This window comes from Schistocerca gregaria, chromosome 6, assembly GCF_023897955.1.
Source record: "Schistocerca gregaria isolate iqSchGreg1 chromosome 6, iqSchGreg1.2, whole genome shotgun sequence".
NCBI lineage: Eukaryota > Metazoa > Arthropoda > Insecta > Orthoptera > Acrididae > Schistocerca > Schistocerca gregaria.
Window position 1 is genome coordinate 4749739 of NC_064925.1, and position 23816 is coordinate 4773554.

Consider the following 23816-nt stretch of genomic DNA (forward strand, 5'->3'; position numbering starts at 1 on the left):
AGGTAGTGTCAGTGGTATATTTGTCATCATCAGCAGCAGCAACAGCATCATCAACATCATCATCGTCGTCATGTTCATCATCGTTTTCTGCAGTGTTAGCAGGTTCTTTGCATCTCCATTTCTTGCAATCCATTGCTTACTTCTTAATGTTGCTGTATGTGCTGCTGTTCAGCACCTCATTCTGGATCTGTTCTTCCGCTGCTCCTCTTCCCTTCCACATACCCCACTAACACCTTTCTTATAAGCCCATCATTCTTTGAGTCCAGTTTCTTTTCCTTCCTTGTATTACATTCTTTAATTGTCTTCACTCTGTTCCTCTGCTCAGTACTTCCTCTCTTTTCACTCTCTCCATCCGATTTATTCTTAACAGTGGGAAAATTCTGATGGAATGTAAATACTTGAGAAGTAAAGGCATTCACTGACCAAATGCAATTTGCTACTTTCAGAGTACATCCTTTCCCAAGCTAGAGGACGGACGGACGGACGGACGGACGGACGGACACACACACACACACACACACACACACACACACACACACACACACACACACACCACATGTTGTGCCGCTTTCTGGTCAGCTTTCTTTTTGGCCAAAGGTTGGCAACAGCCATTCATTCTCACGAACAGCTGGTTGGTTGTCATACCGACATAGAAACTGTGGAGTGATTGCAGCAGAGTAGGTATATGACATGGCTACTTCCACAGGTAGCCCTGCATCTGATGGGGTAGAGTGAGCATTTGACAGGACTGGAATAGGATGTGCTGGATGGGTGAACTGAGCAGGTCTTGCACCTGGGCCTCCGACATGGATATGATGGCCATGGCAAGTGATTGGGAATGGGAGTGGCATAGGAATGGACGAGGGTGTTTTGTAAATTGAGTTGGTGATGGAACACCAGTTTAGGAAGGGTGGGAAGGTCTTTGGTAGGATGTCCCTAATTTCAGGGCATGACGAGAGACAATCAGAATGCTGGCAAATGGTTTTCTATTCCAACCCAGGGCAATATTGGGTTAAAGGGGGGTGTTCCTTCGTAGCTGGTTCTCGGGGGGGGGGGGGGGGGGGGGGTTGTAGAAGGATTAGGTTTGTGTTAAAATATGGCACAAGAAATCTGTTTGCAGATTAGTTTTGGAGAGGTCCTTGTGAGGCCTTCAGCAAACTGGTCTACGCAGCTCTAGTCACTGCAGGTATGCCATCTGTGGGTGGCCAGGCTATAGAAGAGTGATTTTTTATTGCCAAAATTCACGTACTGTTGGAGATTAGTGGGTTTGGTATGGTCAGAGATGTGGACGAAGCAATCTGAGAGGTGTGCTCTTCCTCAATCCAACATGCCACCTTCCTAGACATTGACCTACATTACCAAACACCTTTTCCTGCTCTATAAAGCACATATGTAGTTCTCTTCACTTCTCAATAACACCTTGTCTCAAAATTTACAAGAGTCCTATTGAACTCTTTGTGTGTCTAAAAACAAATAACTCTTCACTTAAATTCTCCTCCATTATCTTTTCCAGTCTTTTATTCATAATTTTCATTATAACTTTGGCTGCATGTGAAAAGAGAGTAATTGTTCTGAGCCCACTACATTTCTTGGTTCCCCATTTCTTTGGTATTATAATCGTTACTGTTGTCAGCATTCTGGCCATTAGCTTCTATCATATATTTTGTTACATAACTTCAATTTTTCCTGGTGTTGTATATGTATCTACTTACTGCTTTCCCATCCACATTGCAGATTGCACTTTTACTTCTTCCATTACGATTGGTGGTCCTTTCTCATAATCGACCACCCTATTCAAGGATTCAAGTTCCCAAATTGTGGGTTTTTGATCTGTGTTATGTAGTTCTTATAAATAGTTTCCCCAACTCTGGAAGACATCTTTGCAAACTTTGTACACTATATTTTTGTCTTTGCTGAGAATTTCATAGTAGCAATTCATGGTCTGTTTTGAATCCATGTTCTTCTCCAGTTTTTCACTTGAGTTGCACTTCACTTTTAGCTATTTTTTTCCTAGTCTGCTCTGTTTCTTTACACAGTTTGTTATTCAGCCTGTGGTATGTCATTCTTGCATCTTCGTTGTTGTCTTGTGTAACTCATGGCTTTTTAGCCCTTTTTTCATATACATATCCTATACTTTTTGCCCTGCTTTTATAATTATTTTCTTCATCCTATTCCAATACTTGCAGAATTATTGGGTGGTTCTTTGTCTTGTAATGTGTTCAAGCAATAGCATTCCTCTAGTTTTTTTATTTTCCTGATTCCACCTTCTCTACGTCCCAGTTCAGCAGCCTTCTTCAGATATTTTTCATTTTCATTTCTATTTATGCCTTTAGCAAGTTGTGACTGCTATTAATATCTGCTCCTGCTTATGTGTGCAGCTACTTGATTCTATTTCTGTTCCTTTCTTCGACCAGTATAAAATCAGTTGGGTTTCTTCATTTATCTCTTGGTGATTTCCAAGTGTAGATCCTCGTACTGTGATTTTTTAACAATCTGTTTGTCACTACTAGCTGCCTTTCTCTGCAGAAGCCAATAAGCTATTCACTTCTGTCATTCCTTTTCCCAGCCACATTCCCATCGAGCAAAAATATCCTACAGTCGTATGAAATTCAAGGGAGACACTATGCTGCAATGGTACTTAATCTCTCATCATGTACTTGGTATCAAAATTGCAGATATAGTAGAAACTAAAGTTTCAAGTGACAGTGGCATGACTTTGAATCAGTCATGGGAGATTCTGGCAGCATTTCTATTGCCTCAAGATTACCATGTCGTTTTTACATGAGTGTGGCAGTGAGAAAGACGTCAATCTTATTTTCTTTGGCTGCAACAGAAGGCATAAAGAAACTACGAAACTAACACAGTGTTTAATGTCCTCCCCTCAAGGGCCCAACATTTGTTTGCTTGTTACGGGCTTGACGAACCCAGGACTCCTGAGTTGATTGCTGCTAAGTGCCGCCAGTCCACTGTCACCGTAAGCTCTGACCACTGTGCAGCGTGGTGGTGGAGTGTTGTGTATCACAGAGAATGGGGATCTTGGCTTGAGTGCCTGGTTTGCAAGGCTGGTAGAAACTTGTATAAAACACCCCTCAATCTCAAGGTGTGCTGCATGCCAATGAGATGTATTGCTGTTAAGGTGGAATAGTTATTAGCAAGCAACCTCAGGAGAACCTACCGTACCTTAGTTGGGCCCTGTCTTAGTGGACTCTTTATTTCCCTAGCTTCTTGTCGGGCTGAAATGAAATGGAACCCTCAAAATTATCTCCTCCTCTTCCCAGTGGAAAATGGACGGGGGTGTTCGCTGGTAGGTACTAATGCACAATCTAAGAAGAGGGCTTATGTAGCCAGTCCTCTTGACTCGGGGATTATGCAAACTTCTTCAGTATATACCTGGACTTAATGTGTTTTTGATTGTGAAGCGGAAAGAGGGCAGCTGTGAGAAGGTTTCGCCTAATTATATTCAGAAAGGTTTAGAGGGCATTGCATGTCCTCTAATCAAACGATTGCGTCATGGGATGCTGTTGTGTTAAACTTTCAGTTCCCAGGAGGTGACAAGCCTCTGCAAAACTAAGGGCCTTGGGGAATATACCATAGAAACAGAACTCCACAACACTTTGAACTATAGCCGAGGTGTTGTGTGACCTGGAGAGGTCTGATCGACATACCCAAGGAAAAACTGAAGGATGAGTGGGTGCAAGAAGGGATCATTGATGTGCAGAATATAATCATATTACAAGATACATATACATACACACACACACACACACACACACACACACACACACACACACACACATCAATATTGCTATATTAATATTACTGAAATTTTAAGTTCTACACATGCAACTGCATTTAGAGGTAAATTTTTTTTCTTTACCAGTTCTTGTCCATGGAATAGAAGGAGTTGTCCAAAAGAAATGATTTTAAGTTAGATTCAAAACTTAAATCTGCTACCAGCCAGACACTTTATGTTGTTAGTCCAAATGATCAAAAATTTTTGTTGCTGAATAATGTACTCCCTTTTGAGCAACTGACAGCTTCTATAATGGGTAGGAAAGGTCATTTTTCCCTCTAGTGTTGTACGCATGAACATCACTGTTCTTCACAAATTGAGATGGATTGTTTATAATGAATTGAATTTCATTAGCGAATGTAATTACTCTGACAATGCAGTTAAAATACCTAACTCCTTGAATAGGTGCCTACAGGACATCCTTGGGTGAACACCACTAATTATTCTTACTACTCTCTTTTGTGAAATCAGTACTTCATGTGTAAGCGGTGAATTACGCCAGAAAACTGTTCCATAAGACATTATTGAGTGGAAATATGCAAAGTATATTAGGAGGCTGATCTGTTTATTACAAAGACTAGCGATTATATGAAGAGCGAACGAAGCTGAACTTATTGTTTGAGAGGCTCAGTAATCTGCTTCTTCCAGTTCAAGTTGTCATCAATGTGAACACCGAAAAATTTGGAGAAATCTACCCTGTTAACTGAGACCCTGGTCATATGCTACATCAATTGTCGGTATGACTCTATTCGGTTTACAGAACTGGACATTTATTATTATTATTATTATTAGTTTATTTTTACTTTTTTTCCAAAATTAAGGGAGAGTCCATTTTCTGAGAACCACATAATAATTCTTTGAATGACATCCTTAACAATATGTTCAGCTGCTTGTTCTGGAATGGGATAACACTTGTGTCATCTGCAAAAAGTAGTAGGTGTGTTTGCTGAATGTTAAGTGAGAGGTCATTCACATGAATAAGGAACAGCGGAGGACCCAAAATTGAACCCTGTGGTACTCCCTTCGTGATAACTCCGCATTCACTAGAATTTACCACCTCCCAACATTATTTGTGTTATTTAGCACACCTCTTTGCTTTGTATTCGTTAAGTATGATTCAGACCAGTTTTGTGTATAGCCTTCAATTCCACAAACCTGAGTTTTTCTAATGCCTTGGAAAGATCACAAAAAATACCAAATGGCAAGAATTTGTTATTTAGGACTTGTACTTATTGATGGGTAGCATTCTCAGTCAAGTAACCCTTCTGGAATCTGAAGTGTGACATGCTGAGTAAATTATTTTAACTTAAATGTTAAACTACTGTTGAATACATAACTTTTTTCAAATATTTTAGAAAATGAAGTCAGCAATGAGATTGGTCTATAATTATTTAAGTCACTCTTGTCCCATTTCTTATGAAGATGTTTGACAATTGCGTATTTCAATCTGTCTGCAAAAATTTCCGGTGCCAGCAAAGCATTACATATATCACTTAGGATTCCACTTATTAAATTAGAACAACACTTCAAATTACTAATAGACTCCATCAACACCACATGAGCTCTTGTTTTTCAGTATATTTATAACTCTCTTAATTTCAGTGGGGGATGTTGGTGCTATTTCTAAAGGCCTGAAGTCCTGGGGAATGACATTTTTAACATACTTTTTTGCTTCTTCAGCTGAATCCTTTAATCCTATTTTTGCTGCTATGTTCAGAAAGTGATTGTTAAAAATATTTGCAACTTGTGAATTATCACTCACATCATCATTTAGCTTTATTACTATGATATGCTGTGCACTGTCAGGGTGCCCCGCCAGCCGTTTGACACTATTCCATATAGTTTTAATCTTATTATCCGTATTATTAATTTCTGTCAGAAAACACAAGCTTTTCAACTTCTTAATGAGTTTCCTTAAAATATTACAGTATCTTTTGTAGTAATTAAGTAACGTCAGATCCTGACTTATTCTGGCCTGTACATATATTTCCCCTCTTACTCAATATCTTAATTTCCTTAGTAATCCATGGCTTACTTGACTTTGTAATGGCTTTATTGGATAACGTTTCAGAAAAGATAAATTTACGGTGGAATAAATTGAATGTGGCACCAGCATCATTTTCTGTGTAATACTTCATCCCATTCTATCTCTTCTAGGCTGCTCTTAAAACTCTGTACCCTGTACGCATCAATAAGCCTCCCTGCCTTGTATGAACCTGTGTGAAGTCTGTAAGGTGCTATATTCATTATTTCCATTAATTGTGCATCATTATCAGATAGCCCATTAAAAACTACACATTAATTGTTTCTGCCAGAGCACTGTCTGTGAAAATTTTATTGGTAAGTGACCTACTATCCTGCTGCACATGAGTTGGAAAATTTACAACAGATACTAGATTGAAACAACCAAATAAATATTCTAGCTCATTTTTCCTATCTGTATCTTTTAAGAAAATTAAAATGACCACAAACCACAAACTGCTTCTTTTTGTCTGACAGGTAGCTCAATAATGCCTCTAGATTTTTCATGAATAGCTGAAAGTTACCTTGAGTGTATCTGTAGAATGTTACAATTACTTCAGTAGTATATTGCAGTAGCACTCACAAGCACATGCTTCAAGGATCTGATCTACACAAAAACTATTTGTTTCAATATTTTTGACTTTGTGTCCAGTTTTTATATAAGTAGGAACTCCTTTTTTCATGTTGACTCTACATGAATAAAATGATAATCTGTACTCCCTTAAATTTAACTTCTCCATCCCAGCAGTTACATGGTGTTCAGAGAGATGCAAAACATCTATACCTTCAGTATTTACCTCCTATACAAGAAGCTCGCCTATCTTATTTTTCAATCCTCTAAATGTTCTGATGAAACACACAAATTTTATTTCTTTGGGTACTGCTACAGACATTATGGCTCTGTTCTGTTTTAATCTCTTTCAGTACTCTCTGTCTGCAACCAGGCTCTACCAAAAAAAAAAAAAGAAAAAAAGAAAAAGTGTCCCTCAGACTCCAGTAATCATAGGTATTTTGTCTTGTGTGCATGTGGGCCCCCTCACTATATTTTCTGCAAGAAGATCAACTAATCTATCCTTCCCCCTCCTATTCAGGTGCAGGCCATGCCTAGTGTAACCCCCCTCCCAATTGCATCAACAGGCACAGCACAGATATGAAATTTAGTTTCTACCAACAGTACCCCCCCCCCCCCCCCCCCCCCAAGCTCTCTGTTAATACGGTTGACAGCAGTATTAATCCAGGGCTGGTCATGGCACTGCAAAACATCCGCAAACCCCACCACACGAGTGCAATCTGTTGCTGCTCCTATTACATCCAGGTCACACCTAATACTATAGTCCGAATTCCTAGCCAGGCTGTTTGCTGCTCCTCCTACTATAAGAACACAGTCCTCACCATCAAAATCTTTGCACAAGGGCTCTTGGTTTCCTGTAACCTGCCTAAGCTTAGCACTAGGTTTCACAATGCTTGTGACCTGGTACTCGGCTCCTAGCCTATCCTGTAGCAAGTATTTTCAATGCTAGTTGTTTGGGCACACCACCCTAGGATGTGAGGGTGAAGCCACTCGTGGCAAATATTGCAAAGCTGCCCATGACAGAGTTGGTTGCTCCTCTCTTCCGAAGCGTGTAAATTGCTCTGGGGATGACGCTGCGAGGAGTAGGAATTGCAGTGTCTTTCTTGAAGAAAGGAAGGTGCAGGAATTTAAGACACCGAAATGCATCCTATATGGTGAGGCCAAGAAGAGCTATAAGGCCATACAGCCTCCCACATTCACTACATCATTTGCTTCTATGAAAACAGAGGTTACTAAAGTCATCACTAGTCCATGCAGGATACGGTGTCTGATGCACAGTGATCAATTTTAGTCCAAAGGGCTTGGCTAGTCCATTTGCTTTTTCAGAAGGAGAAGCCACCTTTCGGCCAGTCAGTGATGACAGAATCAAGGCGCATGCCCTGCAATCTTTCCCAAATGGTTTTGCAGGAACTACTCAGTAAAAAAAAGTTCATTATTGCATTACTTACAGTTTTATAGGTCAGGTTCATGATGATGATGATGATGATGATGATGATGATGATGATGATGATGATGTGCCAGCCATACCGTTAATGGTGACAGTTACTGTGATATTAACGTGGAAGTAAGACAACACGAAATTCGAAAAGTTTGCAGTGAAAAGTAGCATCAGTATGATTTTGTGTTTGGTGCATATTACATAACATGTTGCTGAACATCAAATTTAACTATCGTACTGAATTTTTCTTTAAACTTGGGTGGAGACCTCTGATCTGTCACCAAGCTTGAGAAAACTGATCTAGCATAGCATACTTATTTGCAGTTGCGCTGTACCTGCAATAAAGCCAGAGTGAAATATTCACAACAGTCCACAGATTTAATAAAAAGTGTGAAATATCGAAATGAGATTTTGGTAAATAATAGCAACCAAAGATGAGAGTATTTTGCCATATGATTATGATGGAAAACTTCATTATCTACCATGTTATTCCACCAACTACAGACTTTTTCAATTAAAGAATGTAATTTTTAAGGGCCATCGATACCTGGTGAAGCTATAGCTCTTGGGACAACCTAAGTGAAGACATCACGTGTTTAGTTTGTACTAAGGATGTGGTTTTTCATAAACTACTGACCTTATTTTTCCTCAGTTCCTCACTTAATAAACTACTGTTTCAGAATTCTTTCGTAATTGCACCTGCAAAACACGTAAGTGAGATGACACAGTATAAAGTCTGCTGTTCTTTCACAAAATAACCAAGTTTTAACATGGCAGCAAAGAAATGTGTAAGCTTTACTCAAAATTTTCCACTCGTGACACTTCTCTGAAAGTTACAAATGGTTAGTAAGTCAGGAGAAAATAATTTTCTGCATTTTCAGCAGAATTTGTCTTAGATAATAACCAAAGCAGAAGTGACTATCTTTTTTGAATGGTAACCATGCAATTGTGGATGTGGATGGGCTCTACTTAGTATTTACAAAAAAATGTGAGCATAAGATTCAGTTAAAAATATCACTTCCCATCCAGTGCTCGGCATTTCCCCTACAGCGCCTGCCAGTAGCCCCATCACTATCGCTCTTTCCATACATGCCCTGCTGATAGTGCGTCTGCCGGCCACGTTCTTCTGTATGGACATCACCTTCCTTTTTTGTAACCGAACACGGTACTATATTCTTTGATATTTGCCAGCAGCATAAGAGGAAACCACCTCAAACGTTTTGATCTTATATGGCAGACAGGTCCAACTCTTGGAGAGAGGCAGTCCTAATACCTCTTGTCAAACCAGGAAAGGACTGCCCGTGTCCCAGTAGCTACCGGAAGGTCGCCTTAATGAGCTGTGTGGGAAAGACCCTGGAGCACATGGTTAACCATCGCCTGGTCTCAGCTTCTTAGCCTGTCTCAGTGAGGATTCCAGAAATTTCGCTCCACTGTCGACAACCTGGCCATAGTAGAGCGGCTATTCAGCAGGTTTTCCAAATAAATATCACTGTCTCAAATATTCTTTGATGTCAGTAAGGCATACGACACTACTTGGAGGTGCATTATTCTCATACAACTCCATCAGTGAGGTTTTTGTGACCTTTTCCATGTGGTCCTTCGTGTCAGAGCACTTTTTTTGGTGTTGAGTTGATGATGTGCTGTCTGATTGTATTGAGCAATGTTTTAAGCATTACCCTCTTTGCCATACCCATAAAGAGCATCACATGTATGGTAAGAAGTCCTGTAAGTGCTCCTTATTTGTGGACAATTTTGCTGTTTCCTGTTCCTCCTCCAGTGTTGCAACTGTGAGCTGTCAGTTGCATATTTTTAATTTGCCTGATGTGTGTATGAGGGACACCATTGTACATTTTGGAGAATCAGTGAGGTTTCTGGTACTCAATGTTAACTCCAAATTTTCACGGTTGCCACACCGAAGGGACTTGAAAGCCAGGGCCCAGAAAACACTGAATATTGTGGGCTGACAGGGCATATCTGCTCTGTTTCTGTACGGCTTTTGTTCATTTGTGGACAGATATAGTTGCATGGTGTATGGATCGGCGAGGCCTTCTTATTTGAAGATCATTGACGCTGTCCTCAATGAGGGGATTAGGCTGGCCACAGGTGCTTAGAGGACCAGCCCGTCACTCAGTCTCTGTGCTGAGGCTGGTGAACAGTCACTTACAATCTGATGGCAACTACTCATGCTCCCTGAGGCAAGTAAGTTCCTTGCAGCTCTGAATTCACCTGTGTGCCATAATATTGCTCGTCCACCTCTGGAATGCCATTTCTCCAATCATCCATGAGCAACAAGGCCATTTGGGATCTGCATGTGACGTGCTGGAGTCACTTGGAGTGGAGCAAATAAAACCCCAAAACCAGGGTGTTAGCCATCTGGTTTCCTGGTTCCACTGAGGCCCAGAGTAATTTTTAGATTTGGTGCAGTACAGGAGAGATTGCACTCCTGCTTCTGTTTTTAACACACTATTTTATCACTTTTTTTGAATGAGTACCGTAACTCTATTGCTGTCTTTACGGATGGATTGAAACGGGGGGCTCCATTGTTTGCTCTGTTGTTTTCCCTGATCATGTTCTCAAGGTCTAACTGCCTCAAGACTTTACTGTCTTTGATGCAGAAATATATGTGATCTTGCAGGTACTGGAGCAGACGAGATAGGCCTTGCCTCTTCTAATTCTGTAAGTGCCTTCACTCTCTGAACACTTTTAACCAGCAAATAAAGTAGTCCAGAATATACAGGACACCATCCAACTACAACAGATGGGAAAGGAGGCATCTTTTTGCTGAGAGCCAGGACACATTGCTATTGTGGGGAATGATAGGGCAGATCTAGCAGCCAAGGAGGCATGTTGTGATCCTCAGTTACTTCAGGGTGCCATCCCCATGTGTGCAATAGCCTTACTGTTGAGGTACAAAATCTTGTGTCAATGGGAGGATGAGTGGCTGAAAATGCCAGACAGTCAACTCCATTTAGTAAAGGTCACAACACAGTCCGCCAGCCACAATGACAGGACGAGGTCCTCTTTGCATAGGCCATAGCCTAATGACGCATGACTTCTTGCTCCGTTGAGAGTGCAGTGCTTGTGCTGTACAGATTAGTGTACACCATATTTTATGACACTGTGTTTTATTTTCTGACCAGAGGGCAGGGCCCATTAGATCTGCCCTTTATTTTAAGTAACATTTGAACGAATGTAATGAGAGTCTTAAGGTTCTGTGATTTGTCTAGCTTATTACTCGCCCAATTTTTTGGTAAGTGGTCAGCCAGTCACATTTCCCTGTACCTTTCTTTTAGTTGTTTCATGGTTTTACTTCTGTTTTAATCCCATATGAGGTTATTTCTGTTCGCCCCTATGTCCCGACACCTACACGCTGCTACCAGTGTCAGCGTTTTAACCACACCCGCCAGTCTTGTTCTAATGCGGCCAAACGCGTCACTTGTGGCAGGGGCACCCATGAGGGTGACTGTCCACCTCCGTCTCCTCATTGTGTGAACTGTTAGGGTGACCATGCAGCGTCCTCTCGCGACTGTCCCATCTACAAGGATGAATGCTGTATACAGGAAATTCGGGTCAAAGAGAAAGTGCTCGCTCGAAGCCAGGCCCTCAGCGACCTTGATGGTGACCCCTACTTGGTTCTTGTTTTTCTTTTTCTTCTCACGATGGCACTTCTTCATTGGAATATTCGCAACATTCGCTCCAACCGAGAGGACTTAAAGTTGCTGCTACACTTGCATTGTCCGCTCGTAGTAGCTCTCCAGGAAATGAAGCTACGCCCATGCGATTGTATTGACTTGGCACACTATATATCTGTGCATTTTGACCTACCCCCTGTGGCAGGTATTCCGGCTCATGGAGGGGTTATGTTGCTGGTCCAGGATGATATCTACTACGATCCCATCACGTTGCACACCGATCAACAGGCAGTTGCCATCCGAATTACTCTCCCCCACTTTCACATTTTCCATTTGTACTGTTTACACTCCATCTTCGTCTGCCGTTACCAGGGCAGACATGATGCAAATTATTGCTCAGCTACCTGCACCATTTTTGTTGACTGGAGACTTCAATACCCACCATCCCCTTTGGGGCTCTCCAGCATCCTGCCCGAGAGGCTCCCTGTTATCAGACCATTTCAACCACCTCAATCTTGTCTGCCTCAATACTGGTGCCCCTACTTTTCTTTCGGACACAACTCACACCTATTCCCGTTCAGACCTCTCTATATGTCCTACCCAACTTGCATGTCGGTTTGAGTGGTACGTTCTTTCTGATACGTATTCGAGCGACCACTTGCCTTGTGTTATCCATCTCCTGCATCATACCCCATCTCCATGCTCAACTAGTCGGAACATCTCCAAAGCAGACTGGGGCCTCTTCTCTTCCAGGGCGACATTTCAGGATCAAACCTTCGCAAGCTGCGATAGTCAGGTCGCACACCTCACGGAAGTCATTCTCACTGCTGCTGAATCTTCCATCCCTCATACTACTTCTTCTCCATGTCACGTACCGGTCCCCTGGTGTACTGCAACATGTAGAGACACTATACGTGCTCGTCGACGTGCTTTATGCACCTTTAAATGCCACCTTACGATGGTGAATTTTATTAATTATAAACGATTACGTGCGCGGTGTCGTCGTGTTATTAAAGAAAGCAAGATAGCCAGCTGGGCTGCTCTCACAATCTCCTTCAACAGTTTTACTCCTCCTCCTCTTGTCTGGGGTAGCCCGTGCCGGCTATCTGGCACTAAGGTCCACTCATCAGTTTCTGGCTTGACGGTCGCGAATGATGTCCTTGTGGCCCCTGAGGATGTCTCCAATGCCTTCGGCTGATTTTTCGCAGAGGTTTAGAGTTCCGCTCATTACCACCCTGCCTTCCTCCTCCAAAAACAGGCAGAGGAGGCAAGGCCACCTAACTTCCGCTCCTCGAATCATGAAAGTTATAATGCATCATTCACCATGTGGGAACTCGATGGTGCACTTGCCTGGTCACGGTCCTCCGCTCCGGGGCCTGATTCTATTCATATTCAGATGCTGAAGAACCTTTCTCCTGTGGGTAAAGGTTTTCTTCTTCGTACTTATAATCGCATCTGGATTGAGGGTCATGTTCCCACATGCTGGCACGAATCTATTGTTGTCCCGAGTCCTAAGCCGGGGAAGGACAAGCACTTTCCTTCCAGTTATTGACTCATTTCCCTTTCCAGCTGTGTCTGTAAGATGATGGAATGAATGGTTAACTCTCGTTTGGTTTGGCTGCTCGAATCTCGACACCTACTTACCAATGTACAATGTATATTTCGTAGGCACCACTCTGCTGTTGACCATCTGGTTACCTTGTCGACCTTCATTATGAATAACTCCTTGCGGAAGTGCCAGTCAGTGGCTGTGTTCTTTGATTTGGAGAAGGTTTACAACACCTGTTGGAGGGCGGGCATTCTCCGCACCATGCCTCCCTCTTTTTATTCGTGCATTTTTAATGGATCGAAAGTTCAGGGTACATGTGGGTTCTGTCCTGTCCAATGCCTTTCGCCAGGAGAATGGGGTGCCACAGGGCTCAGTTTTGACCGTCGCTCTCTTCGCCATAGCGATCAATCCAATAATGGATTGCCTCCCAGCTTATGTATCAGGCTCTCTTTTTGTGGATGATTTTACCATAATATGCAGCGCGCAGCGTACATGTTTCCTGGAGCGCTGTCTTCAGCGTTGTCTTGACCATCTTTACTCCTGGAGTGTCGCCAATGGCTTCCGTTTTTCTGCCGAGAAGACGGTCTGTATTAATTTCTGGCACTACAAAGAGTTTCTCCCACCGTCTTTACATCTCGGTCCCATTACTCTCCCATTCGTGGAGACAACAAAATTTTTAGGTCTTACATTTGACAGAAACTTAGCTGGTCTCCACATGTGTCATATTTGGCTGCCCGTTGTACCTGTTCCCTAAATGTACTCCGTGTTCTTAGCGGTACATCATGGGGAGCGGATTGAAACGTCCTGCTTCGCCTATATCAGTCGATCATCCGCTCAAAGCTGGATTATGGGAGCTTCGTGTACTCCTCTGCATGGCCGTCCATCTCACGCTGCCTTGACTCTATACAACATCGGGGGTTACGTCTTGCGTCCCGTCGAGAGTCTTCATGCTGAAGCCGGTGAATTGCCACTAACCTACCAGTGCGATATACTGCTTTGTTGGTATGCCTGTTGGCTATTATCAATGCCCGATCACCCGTATTATCATTCCTTTTTTGACAACTCTCTCGACCGTCAATACAGGAGTTCGCTTTCATTGCCTCCTTCACCAACTTGATTTTCCGCTTCCTGCAACCTTTAGAGTGGGTGAGAGCCAAACGCCACCTTGACTCCAGGCTCAGGTTCGCGTTCACCTTGACCTTGGCTTGCTCCCAAAGGAGGTTACCCCAGCTTCGGTATACCACACGCGGTTTGTCGAACTTCGTTCGAAGTTCATTAATATGACCTTCATTTATACAGATGGCTGTAAGACCAATGACGGTGTCGGGTGTTCTTTTATTGTCGGGGCATTGTTCGGTCTTCACAGCTGAGCTGTTTGCCCTCTATCAGGCTGTTCTTTACATCTGCCACCACCGACAATCTGCTTATGTCATCTGCTCTGATTCCCTGAGCACCATCCAGAGCCTCAGTGATCCATATCCGGTTCACCCTTTCGTGCACCGGATCCAACGCTCTCTTCAGCAGCTGGCGGACGATGGTTCTCCAGTTACCCTTATGTGGGATCCTGGCCATGTCGGTATCCCTGAGAACGAAGCTACAGATGCCACGGCCAAGGCTGCGGTCCTCCAGTCTTGGACAGCTTCTTGTTGTGTGCCTTCATCTGATTTTAGCAGGGTCATTTGTCAGTGCCTTTTATCACTGTGGCATGCTGATTGGTCTGCACTTACTGAAAACAAGCTTCAGGCCTTGAAACCTCTTCCCATGGCTTAGATGACCTCTTCATGCCCTTCTCGGTGGGAGTAGCTCATTTTGGCCTGGTTACGGATTGGACACTGCCGGATCAAGCCACCGCCAACTGCTGACGGCTGTGCCAGCACCGTTCTGCCCATGTGGGCAATTGCTGACATTACGCCACATTTTAATGTCCTGTTCAAATTTTAATACACTGCGCATTGATCTTGGCCTGCCATGTACTCTGGATGAAATTTTAGCTGCTTGTGTTCTTCGTTTTATCCACTTGACAAACCTGTCTAAGGACATTTGATTATGCTGTTTTCTTTTAATCCCTTGCCTGTTAATGTTCCTTTTATTGTGTTGTCCTTTTTAGTTGCTGCTTTAACATTGTGCCTCGCAGTGCATTCATAATTTAGTCTGGGCGCTAATGACCACTTTAGTTGCGCGAACTAAAACCACACACACACACACACACACAAACGAAAAAAATAAAAAAGGAAAAAAATATCCCATGTGTCACACTTTTCACTCTTTCTCCATTGTCTTAACTCGTCTGAGATGAGTGATTGTGTGAGTGAATCCAAGTGGGGTAAGAGTGAGTGAATGCTTGTCATTTTATATGCTTTCTCTTCACTGTAAGACAACAATTTTAGTCATTTTCTCCAAATTAATTTCTTTTAATATGTGTAAGGGTGCTGATAACCTCGGTGTTGAGCACATGCAAGCTCCAAACATGCACATGCGAGAGCGTGCCCCCCCCCCCCCCCCCCCCCCTTCCCAAACACACACACTCTTATGTCCTCTGGAAATTCTTTACTGGCAGAAGTTAAAACTCATGCAGCAACCCAAGATGTAAGGTGTATAAACTTCTATACAATTTTTTAACAGATGGTGAAGTAATATAGGGAAAGAGATTGTTTAAAATTCTTTGCATTATAGTATTGTAAATATGTTAATTTCTGTCGATAATTGTTTGAAATTTAGTTTAAATGTATGTAATAGATAATAGTTCTTTTATGGTTCTTGCCTTTTCTTGTACAATCTGGTCGTCATGTTCTGGAATTTACATATACACTTGTATAATTAATATATATTTTTGTACTCCAAGCCAATACTCTTTTGTTTGCACACTTACATTTTCCACACACGTAACTGTTTTCCTTGTGATAATCGCTCCTACATCATTTCTTCCTTTTATTTGTCATCCTGAATACTCATAACACAACAATTTTCGATGTCCATTCCATCTTAACTTAGCAATTCCTTCTAGGCCTGTATTATTCTTTTTCATCCTTCCTTTAAAGTATTCTACTTTTCGTGCTTGTAGCAGTGTCCTGACGTACCAGGTACTGATTCTTGTTTTTATATCACACCTTCTTCCAACTTGTGCCCATACAAAACATTACAATTAATTAAATTTTCTGTAATTTCTGACAATGGAAAGTCCAGGTTTGCATGTCAACAATGTTATGAAAAGGATATATTGCTACTCACCATAAAAATGACACATTGAGTTGCAGACAGCCATGACGAAAAGACTGCAACATGTAAGCCTACAGTCAAAGCCTCCTTAAAAAAATAAAAAAAAAGGACCCATACATTTACACCAGACAGCACAACACACACACACACACACACACACACACACACACACACACACACACACACACACACACAACTGCCATCGCTGGCTGTTATGGCCAGGATACAACAGAAACGCATTTAGCAGGAGCAACAATCTGGAGTGGTGTGGGCAAGGAGAGGAATCGGAGGGACAGGTGGGGAAGATGAATCAGTGATCGGTGCAGTGTACTGGAGCACACAGAAAATGGGACAAGGCTCTCAGGCACAGTGTTGTGTGGCTGAGGGAGAAGAACAGAGGGAGAAAAACAGGGAGCAGAGCTAAGAGGGATAGAGAAGGGGAAAAGATTGGCAGGTGACAGGGCAGAGGGGGGGGGGGGGGGGGGGGGGGGGGCAAAACAGTTGGGTGGAGCGTGTGGCTACAGTAGGTTACCGAAAGCGTATTGTGTATTGAACCATGGGCCTAGAAACAATGTAGAGGCTCCATCCTGCCATTGCCCTCAGTAGTTTACAACAACACAGAAGGCCACAGCAGTCCACCCCACCTCATCACCACCCCACACTGAACCCAGGGTTATTGTGTGGTTTGCTGGCTGGTTATTGTACTCTTGCTGAAAGGATTTCTGCTCTCATTGACCAACACTTCCAACCAACTGTCCGAAATCTAGTCTCTCACATCAAAGATACCAACTGCTAATTTCACAGACTTCCCACCGTCCCCACCCCTTTACTTTCTGGACCTCTAATCATCACTGTTGGCATAACTTCCCTATATACACCAACACTTCCCATGCCTATGGTCTTCTGGTATTAAACCTCTTACTCTCCCAAGTCTTTCAGACTCGGAATTCACTACTTCATTCCTCATACACCTTACAACCTATATCGTAAAACAAATTAGATCTCATTTGTAGGGAAGGCATATGAACAAATCCATGGCACAGTCATAGCACTCACATGACTTTCTTCCCCCTCCAAGTCAACATATTTATGTCGGTCTAGAGGAAACCTTCACAGCCTTCCAAAACTTGAAACCTCTGGTCTGGTTCAGATTGATTGGTGATATTTCCAATATCTGAAATCAGGGTCAAGGCACCCTACCCTCAACCCTTCACCTTCTCTCCCATTCACTTCACATGGTGCTGGAAATTGACATTCATCTCTCTGAAGGATCCATATGCACCTCTGTCCACATTAAACCCACCAACAGTACCTGTATTTTGACAGCTGTCATCCCTTGCATGCCAAAAAACTCACTCCCATACAGCCGGGATGTCTGGGGATGGGGTATCTTCAGTAGCAGGAGTTCCCTTGCCCAGTATACTGAAGGTTTTGCAAAGACCTCCACAGACAGGCACCATTCCCTAGCTTCAGTCAACCAATAGATTCCCTGTGCATATCCCCACACTTGCCCAACCCTCCCACCACTGCCAAGAACAAGCTACACACGAGTGCCCCCCTTTGTCACCCAGTACCACCCTGGACTGGAGTAACTTTACCACATACTTCATCAGGGCTTTGATGCGTGCGTGTGTGTGTGTGTGTGTGTGTGTGTGTGTGTGTGTGTGTGTGTGTTGGGGGGGAGTGGATGCTTGATTGTGTAAATATGTGTGTTTTTCTTTTCAGAAGAAAGCTTTGGCTAAAAGCTTAAATGTGACAAGTCTTTTTATCATGGCTGTCTCCAGTTCAACGTATCATGTCTATGGAGAGCAGCAGCCTATGATTTCTGACTTTGTTGTGGCAGCTAAGACTTGTATAACTTTTTGAATAACACTGTCTGATTAACGTTATGATGACAAGTTATTAGAATGGAGGGGGGGGGGGGGGGAGCAGAAAGAAACTGGATGTTCAAGTGCATGACTTATAGAAACCATGTCTTGATTCAGTATAAGTGTGAAATCTGTAGAACAATTGGTGTGTTCTTTATCATCATGCGAGAGTTGTAATAATGATAATTCTTTTGTTCCAGGTGTTCAGTTAGTTTATATTGGAGGTGAAGTGTATGCTCAAAATAAATCTGACAGTGCCATTTTTGTACAGTCACGGAACTGTAATCACCATCATGGATTTCATCCGAGTACAGTGTGCAAAATACCACCCAGTTGTTCTCTTAAGATATTCAACAATCAAGAATTTGCACAGTTACTGTCACAGAGTGTGAATCATGGCTTTGAAGCAGTGTATGAACTAACAAAAATGTGTACTATAAGGTAAGTCTATATTGTAAATACTAAACATGAAATTGGAGAATGAGTACTTCAGATGTTATATAAATGAATAAGTAAAATCTTGTGCATTGTTATATATACCAAGCGGGAAAGCGCCGGCAGACAGGCACAATGAACAAAACACACACACAGAATTACTAGCTTTCGCAACCGATGTTTGCTTCTTCAGGAAGGAGAGGGAAAGACGAAAGAATGTGGGTTTTAAGGGAGAGGGTAAGGAGTCATTCCAATCCCGGGAGCAGAAAGACTTCCCTTAGGGGAAAAAAAGACAGGTGTACACTCGCACACACACACATATCCATCCGCACAGACACAAGCAGACATATTTAAAGCCTTTAAAGCCTTTAAATATGTCTGCTTGTGTCTGTGTATGTGCGGATGGATGTGTGTGTGTGTGTGTGTGTGTGTGTGTGTGTGTGTGTGTGTGTGTGTGTGTGTGTGCGCGCGCGTGATTGCGCGAGTGTACACCTGTCTTTTTTTCCCATAAGGGAAGTCTTTCCGCTCCCGGGATTGGAATGACTCCTTACCCTCTCCCTTAAAACCCACATCCTTTCGTCTTTCCCTCTCCTTCCTGAACAAGCAACCATCGGTTGCGAAAGCTAGTAATTCTGTGTGTGTGTTTGTGTGTTTTGTTCATTGTGCCTGTTTGTCGGCGCTTTCCCGCTTGGTAAGTCTTATAATCTTTGTTTTTAATATATTTTTCCCATGTGGAAGTTTCTTTCTATTTTATATATTTATATATTTTATATATATAAAAAATAGAAAGAAACTTCCACATGGGAAAAATATATTAAGCTCGAAATTCTGTGTGTGTGTTTGTGTGTTTTATTTATTGTGCCTATCTACTGGCGCTTTCCCGCTTGGTAAGTCTTGGAATCTTTGTTTTTAATATATTTTTCCCATGTGGAAGTTTCTTTCTATTTTATTTACATCATCATTAATTTGAACCCAACAATTACGTTTGTTATTGTCTCTGTTGCATTTCGAAATCTTCTCTATCGTCTTACTTTGTCTTTTTGTTTGTACAAGTAGTTTCACTTTGTATTCATCTTCCCTTTTTTCGTAATCTACCATACATTTTATCCTGCCTAATTATATTCAATAATACGTAATTTACTTCCAAACCATAACCTAAAAATTTTTAACGCTTTCAACATAACCGCTGGTATAAAATCCACTGTTCCAAGTTTACAAACATTACGTGTAAACTCATGAATACTATTTTACAGCTTCAGTTCCTTTCACCCATTAAACAACCATCTCAGCTATTTCCAACAACTTTCGTTTTATTTCTATTCCTGTTTTTCCCACATAACCGATCATTTTTTAGCAGCTTCCCACAGGTTTAAACGTTATTATTTCTTCATCAAACAATTGTTAGCCTCATTCTCATAACCTGCCAGTACACAACCAGTCCTTTGAATACATTCACACGCGTTTTTTTCGAGATTTTTTTTCAGGAAATTTTTTTCGAGAATTTTTTTTCGTAATTTTCCTGAATTTCCCCACCCTTTAACGTGTTTTGAAGACAACACCACTACCTAACCTTTGCACTCACTGTTGTTCACCAACCTAAGTTCAGCACAGGATCAACATAGCTCATCTCAAACCAACACTTTTTCAACTTTTTTCACACCTTTATCTCTCCCTATATATATTTCCATTTCTACATCTACATAACTACTCTGCAATTCACATTTAAGTGCTTGGCAGAGGGTTCATCGAACCACAATCATACTAACTCTCTACTATTCCACTCCCGAACAGCGAGCGGGAAAAACGAACACCTAAACCTTTCTGTTTGAGCTCTGATTTCTCTTATTTTATTTTGATGATCATTCCTACCTATGTAGGTTGGGCTCAACAAAATATTTTCGCATTCGGAAGAGAAAGTTGGTGACTGAAATTTCGTAAAAAGCTCTCGCCGCGACGAAAAACGTCTATGCTGTAATGACTTCCATCCCAACTCGTGTATCATATCTGCCACACTCTCTCCTCTATAACACGATAATACAAAACGAGCTGCCCTTCTTTGCACCCTCTCGATGTCCTCCGTCAATCCCACCTGGTAAGGATCCCACACCGCGCAGCAATATTCTAACAGAGGACGAACGAGTGTAGTGTAAGCTGTCTCTTTAGTGGACTTGTTGCATCTTCTAAGTGTCCTGCCAATGAAACGCAACCTTTGGCTCGCCTTCCCGACAATATTATCTATGTGGTCCTTCCAACTGAAGTTGTTCGTAATTTTAACACCCAGGTACTTAGTTGAATTGACAGCCTTGAGAATTGTACTATTTATCGAGTAATCGAATTCCAACGGAGTTCTTTTGGAACTCATGTGGATCATCTCACACTTTTCGTTATTTAGCGTCAACTGCCACCTGACACACCATACAGCAATCTTTTCTAAATCGCTTTGCAGCTGATACTGGTCTTCGGATGACCTTACTAGACAGTAAATTACAGCATCATCTGCGAACAGTCTAAGAGAACTGCTCAGATTGTCACCCAGGTCATTTATATAGATCAGGAACAGTAGAGGTCCCAGGACGCTTCCCTGGGGAACACCTGACATCACTTCAGTTTTACTCGATGATTTGCCATCTATTACTACGAACTGCGACCTTCCTGACAGGAAATCACGAATCCAGTCGCACAACTGAGACGATACCCCATAGCTCCGCAGCTTGATTAGAAGTCGCTTGTGAGGGACGGTGTCAAAAGCTTTCCGGAAATCTAGAAATACGGAATCAACTTGAGATCCCCTGTTGATAGCGGCCATTACTTCGTGCGAATAAAGAGCTAGCTGCGTTGCACAAGAGCGATGTTTTCTGAAGCGATGCTGATTACGTGTCAATAGATCGTTCTCTTCGAGGTCATTCATAATGTTTGAATACAGTATATGCTCCAAAACCCTACTGCAAACCGACGTCAATGATATAGGTCTGTAGTTAAATGGATTACTCCTACTACCCTTCTTGAACACTGGTGCGACCTGCGCAATTTTCCAATCTGTAGGTACAGATCTATCGGTGAGCGAGCGGTTGTATATGAGTGCTAAGTAGGGAGCTATAGTATCAGCGTAATCTGAAAGGAACCTAATCGGTATACAATCTGGACCTGAAGACTTGCCCGTATCAAGCGATTTGAGTTGCTTCGCAACCCCTAAGGTATCTACTTCTAAGAAACTCATGCTAGCAGATGTTCGTGTTTCAAATTCTGGAATATTCCATTCGTCTTCCCTGGTGAAGGAATTTCGGAAAACTGCGTTCAATAACTCCGCTTTAGCAGCACAGTCGTCGATAACAGTACCATCGGCACTGCGCAGCGAAGGTATTGACTGCGTCTTGCCGCTTGTGTACTTTACATACGACCAGAATTTCTTCGGATTTTCTACCAAATTTCGAGACAATGTTTCGTTGTGGAACCTATTAAAGGCATCTCGCATCGAAGTATGTGCCAAGTTTCGCGCGTCTGTAAATTTTAGCCCATCTTCAGGATTTCGCGTTCTTCTGAACTTCGCATGCTTTTTCCGTTGCCTCTGCAACAGCGTTCGGACCTTACCAATTTATGAGGTATGAATATCTCAATTGCTGTTGCTACTATATCTTTGAATTTGAGCCACATCTCGTCTACATTCGCATAGTCAGTTCGGAAGGAATGGAAATTGTCTTTTAGGAAGGCTTCTAGTGGCACTTTATCCGCTTTTTTAAATAAAATTATTTTGCGTTTGTTTCTGATGGATTTGGAAGAAATGGTATTGAGCCTAGCTACAATGACCTTGTGATCACTAATCCCTGTATCAGTCATGATGCTCTCTATCAGCTCTGGATTGTTTGTGGCCAAGAGGTCAAGTGTGTTTTCGCAACCATTTACAATTCGCGTGGGTTCGTGGACTAACTGCTCTAAATAATTTTCGGAGAATGCATTTAGGACAATCTCGGAAGACGTTTTGTGCCTACCACCGGTTTTAAACAAGTATTTTTGCCAACATACCGAGGGTAGGTTGAAGTCCCCACCAACTATAACCGTATGAGTGGGGTATTTATTTGTTACGAGACTCAAACTTTCTCTGAACTGTTCCACAACTGTATCATCGGAGTCTGGGGGTCGGTAGAAGGAGCCAATTATTAACTTAATTCGGCTGTTAAGTATAACCTCCACCCACACCAATTCGCACGGAGTATCTACTTCGACTTCACTACAAGATAAACCACTACTGACAGACACAAACACTCCACCACCAATTCTCCCTAATCTATCTTTCCTGAACACCGTCTGAGACTTCGTAAAAATTTCTGCAGAACTTATTTCAGGCTTTAGCCAGCTTTCTGTACCTATAACGATATCAGCTTCTGTGCTTTCTATTAGCGCTTGAAGCTCAGGGACTTTTCCAGCGCAACTACAACAATTTACAACTATAATTCCGACTGTTCCTTGATCCAAGCACGTCCTGTAATTGCCAAGCACCCTTTGACATTGCAGCCCATCCCACACTTTCCCGAGGCCTTCTAACCTAAAAAACCGCCCAGTCCATGCCACACAGCCTCCGCTACCCGTGTAGCCGCCAGCTGAGTGTAGTGAACTCCTGACCTATTCAGCGGAACCCGAAACCCCACCACCCTATGGCGCAAGTCAAGGAATCTGCAGCCAATACGGTCGCAAAACCGTCTGAGCCTCTGATTCAGACCCTCCACCCGGCTCTGCACCAAAGGTCCGCAGTCGGTTCTGTCAACGATGCTGCAGATGGTGAGCTCTGCCTTCATCTCGTAAGCAAGACCGGCAGCCTTCACCAAATCAGATAGCCGCTGGAATCCAGAGAGAATTTCCTCAGATCCAAAGCGACACACGTCATTAGTGCCGACATGTGCCACCACCTGCAGCTGGCTGCACCCTGTGCTCTTCATGGCATCCGGAAGGACCCTTTCCACATCAGGAATGACTCCTCCCGGAATGCACACGGAGTGCACACTGGATTTCTTCCCCTCCTTAGCCGCCATATCCCTAAGGGGCCCCATTACGCGCCTAACATTGGAGCTCCCAACTACCAGTAAGCCCACCCTCTGCGATTGCCCGGACCTTGAAGGCTGAGAATGATCCTCTGAAACAGGGCAGGCGGCTGCATCTGGCTCAGCCAGAGACAGTGCCTGAAACCGGTTTGTCAGACGCACCGGGGAGGCTTTCTGATCAGCCTCCGGGGACGCCTTTCGCTTTCACTTTAACCTTATATTACCCTTTCCACCTTCTAATACCATGTCAACCTCACGA

At 42.7% G+C, this 23816-nt stretch overlaps 1 protein-coding gene across 7 annotated transcripts in view; it reads left to right on the top strand.

Annotated features, from left to right (window-relative positions):
* Positions 1 to 23816, top strand: part of LOC126279134 (protein mothers against dpp-like) — a 130461-nt gene that overhangs the window by 82480 nt on the left and 24165 nt on the right. For all 7 annotated transcript variants that reach the window (XM_049979629.1, XM_049979630.1, XM_049979635.1 and 4 more), the window contains one exon: positions 18290 to 18530. In XM_049979629.1, coding sequence (XP_049835586.1) covers positions 18290 to 18530 — 241 coding nt within the window. The remainder of the gene's footprint in view (positions 1 to 18289; positions 18531 to 23816) is intronic.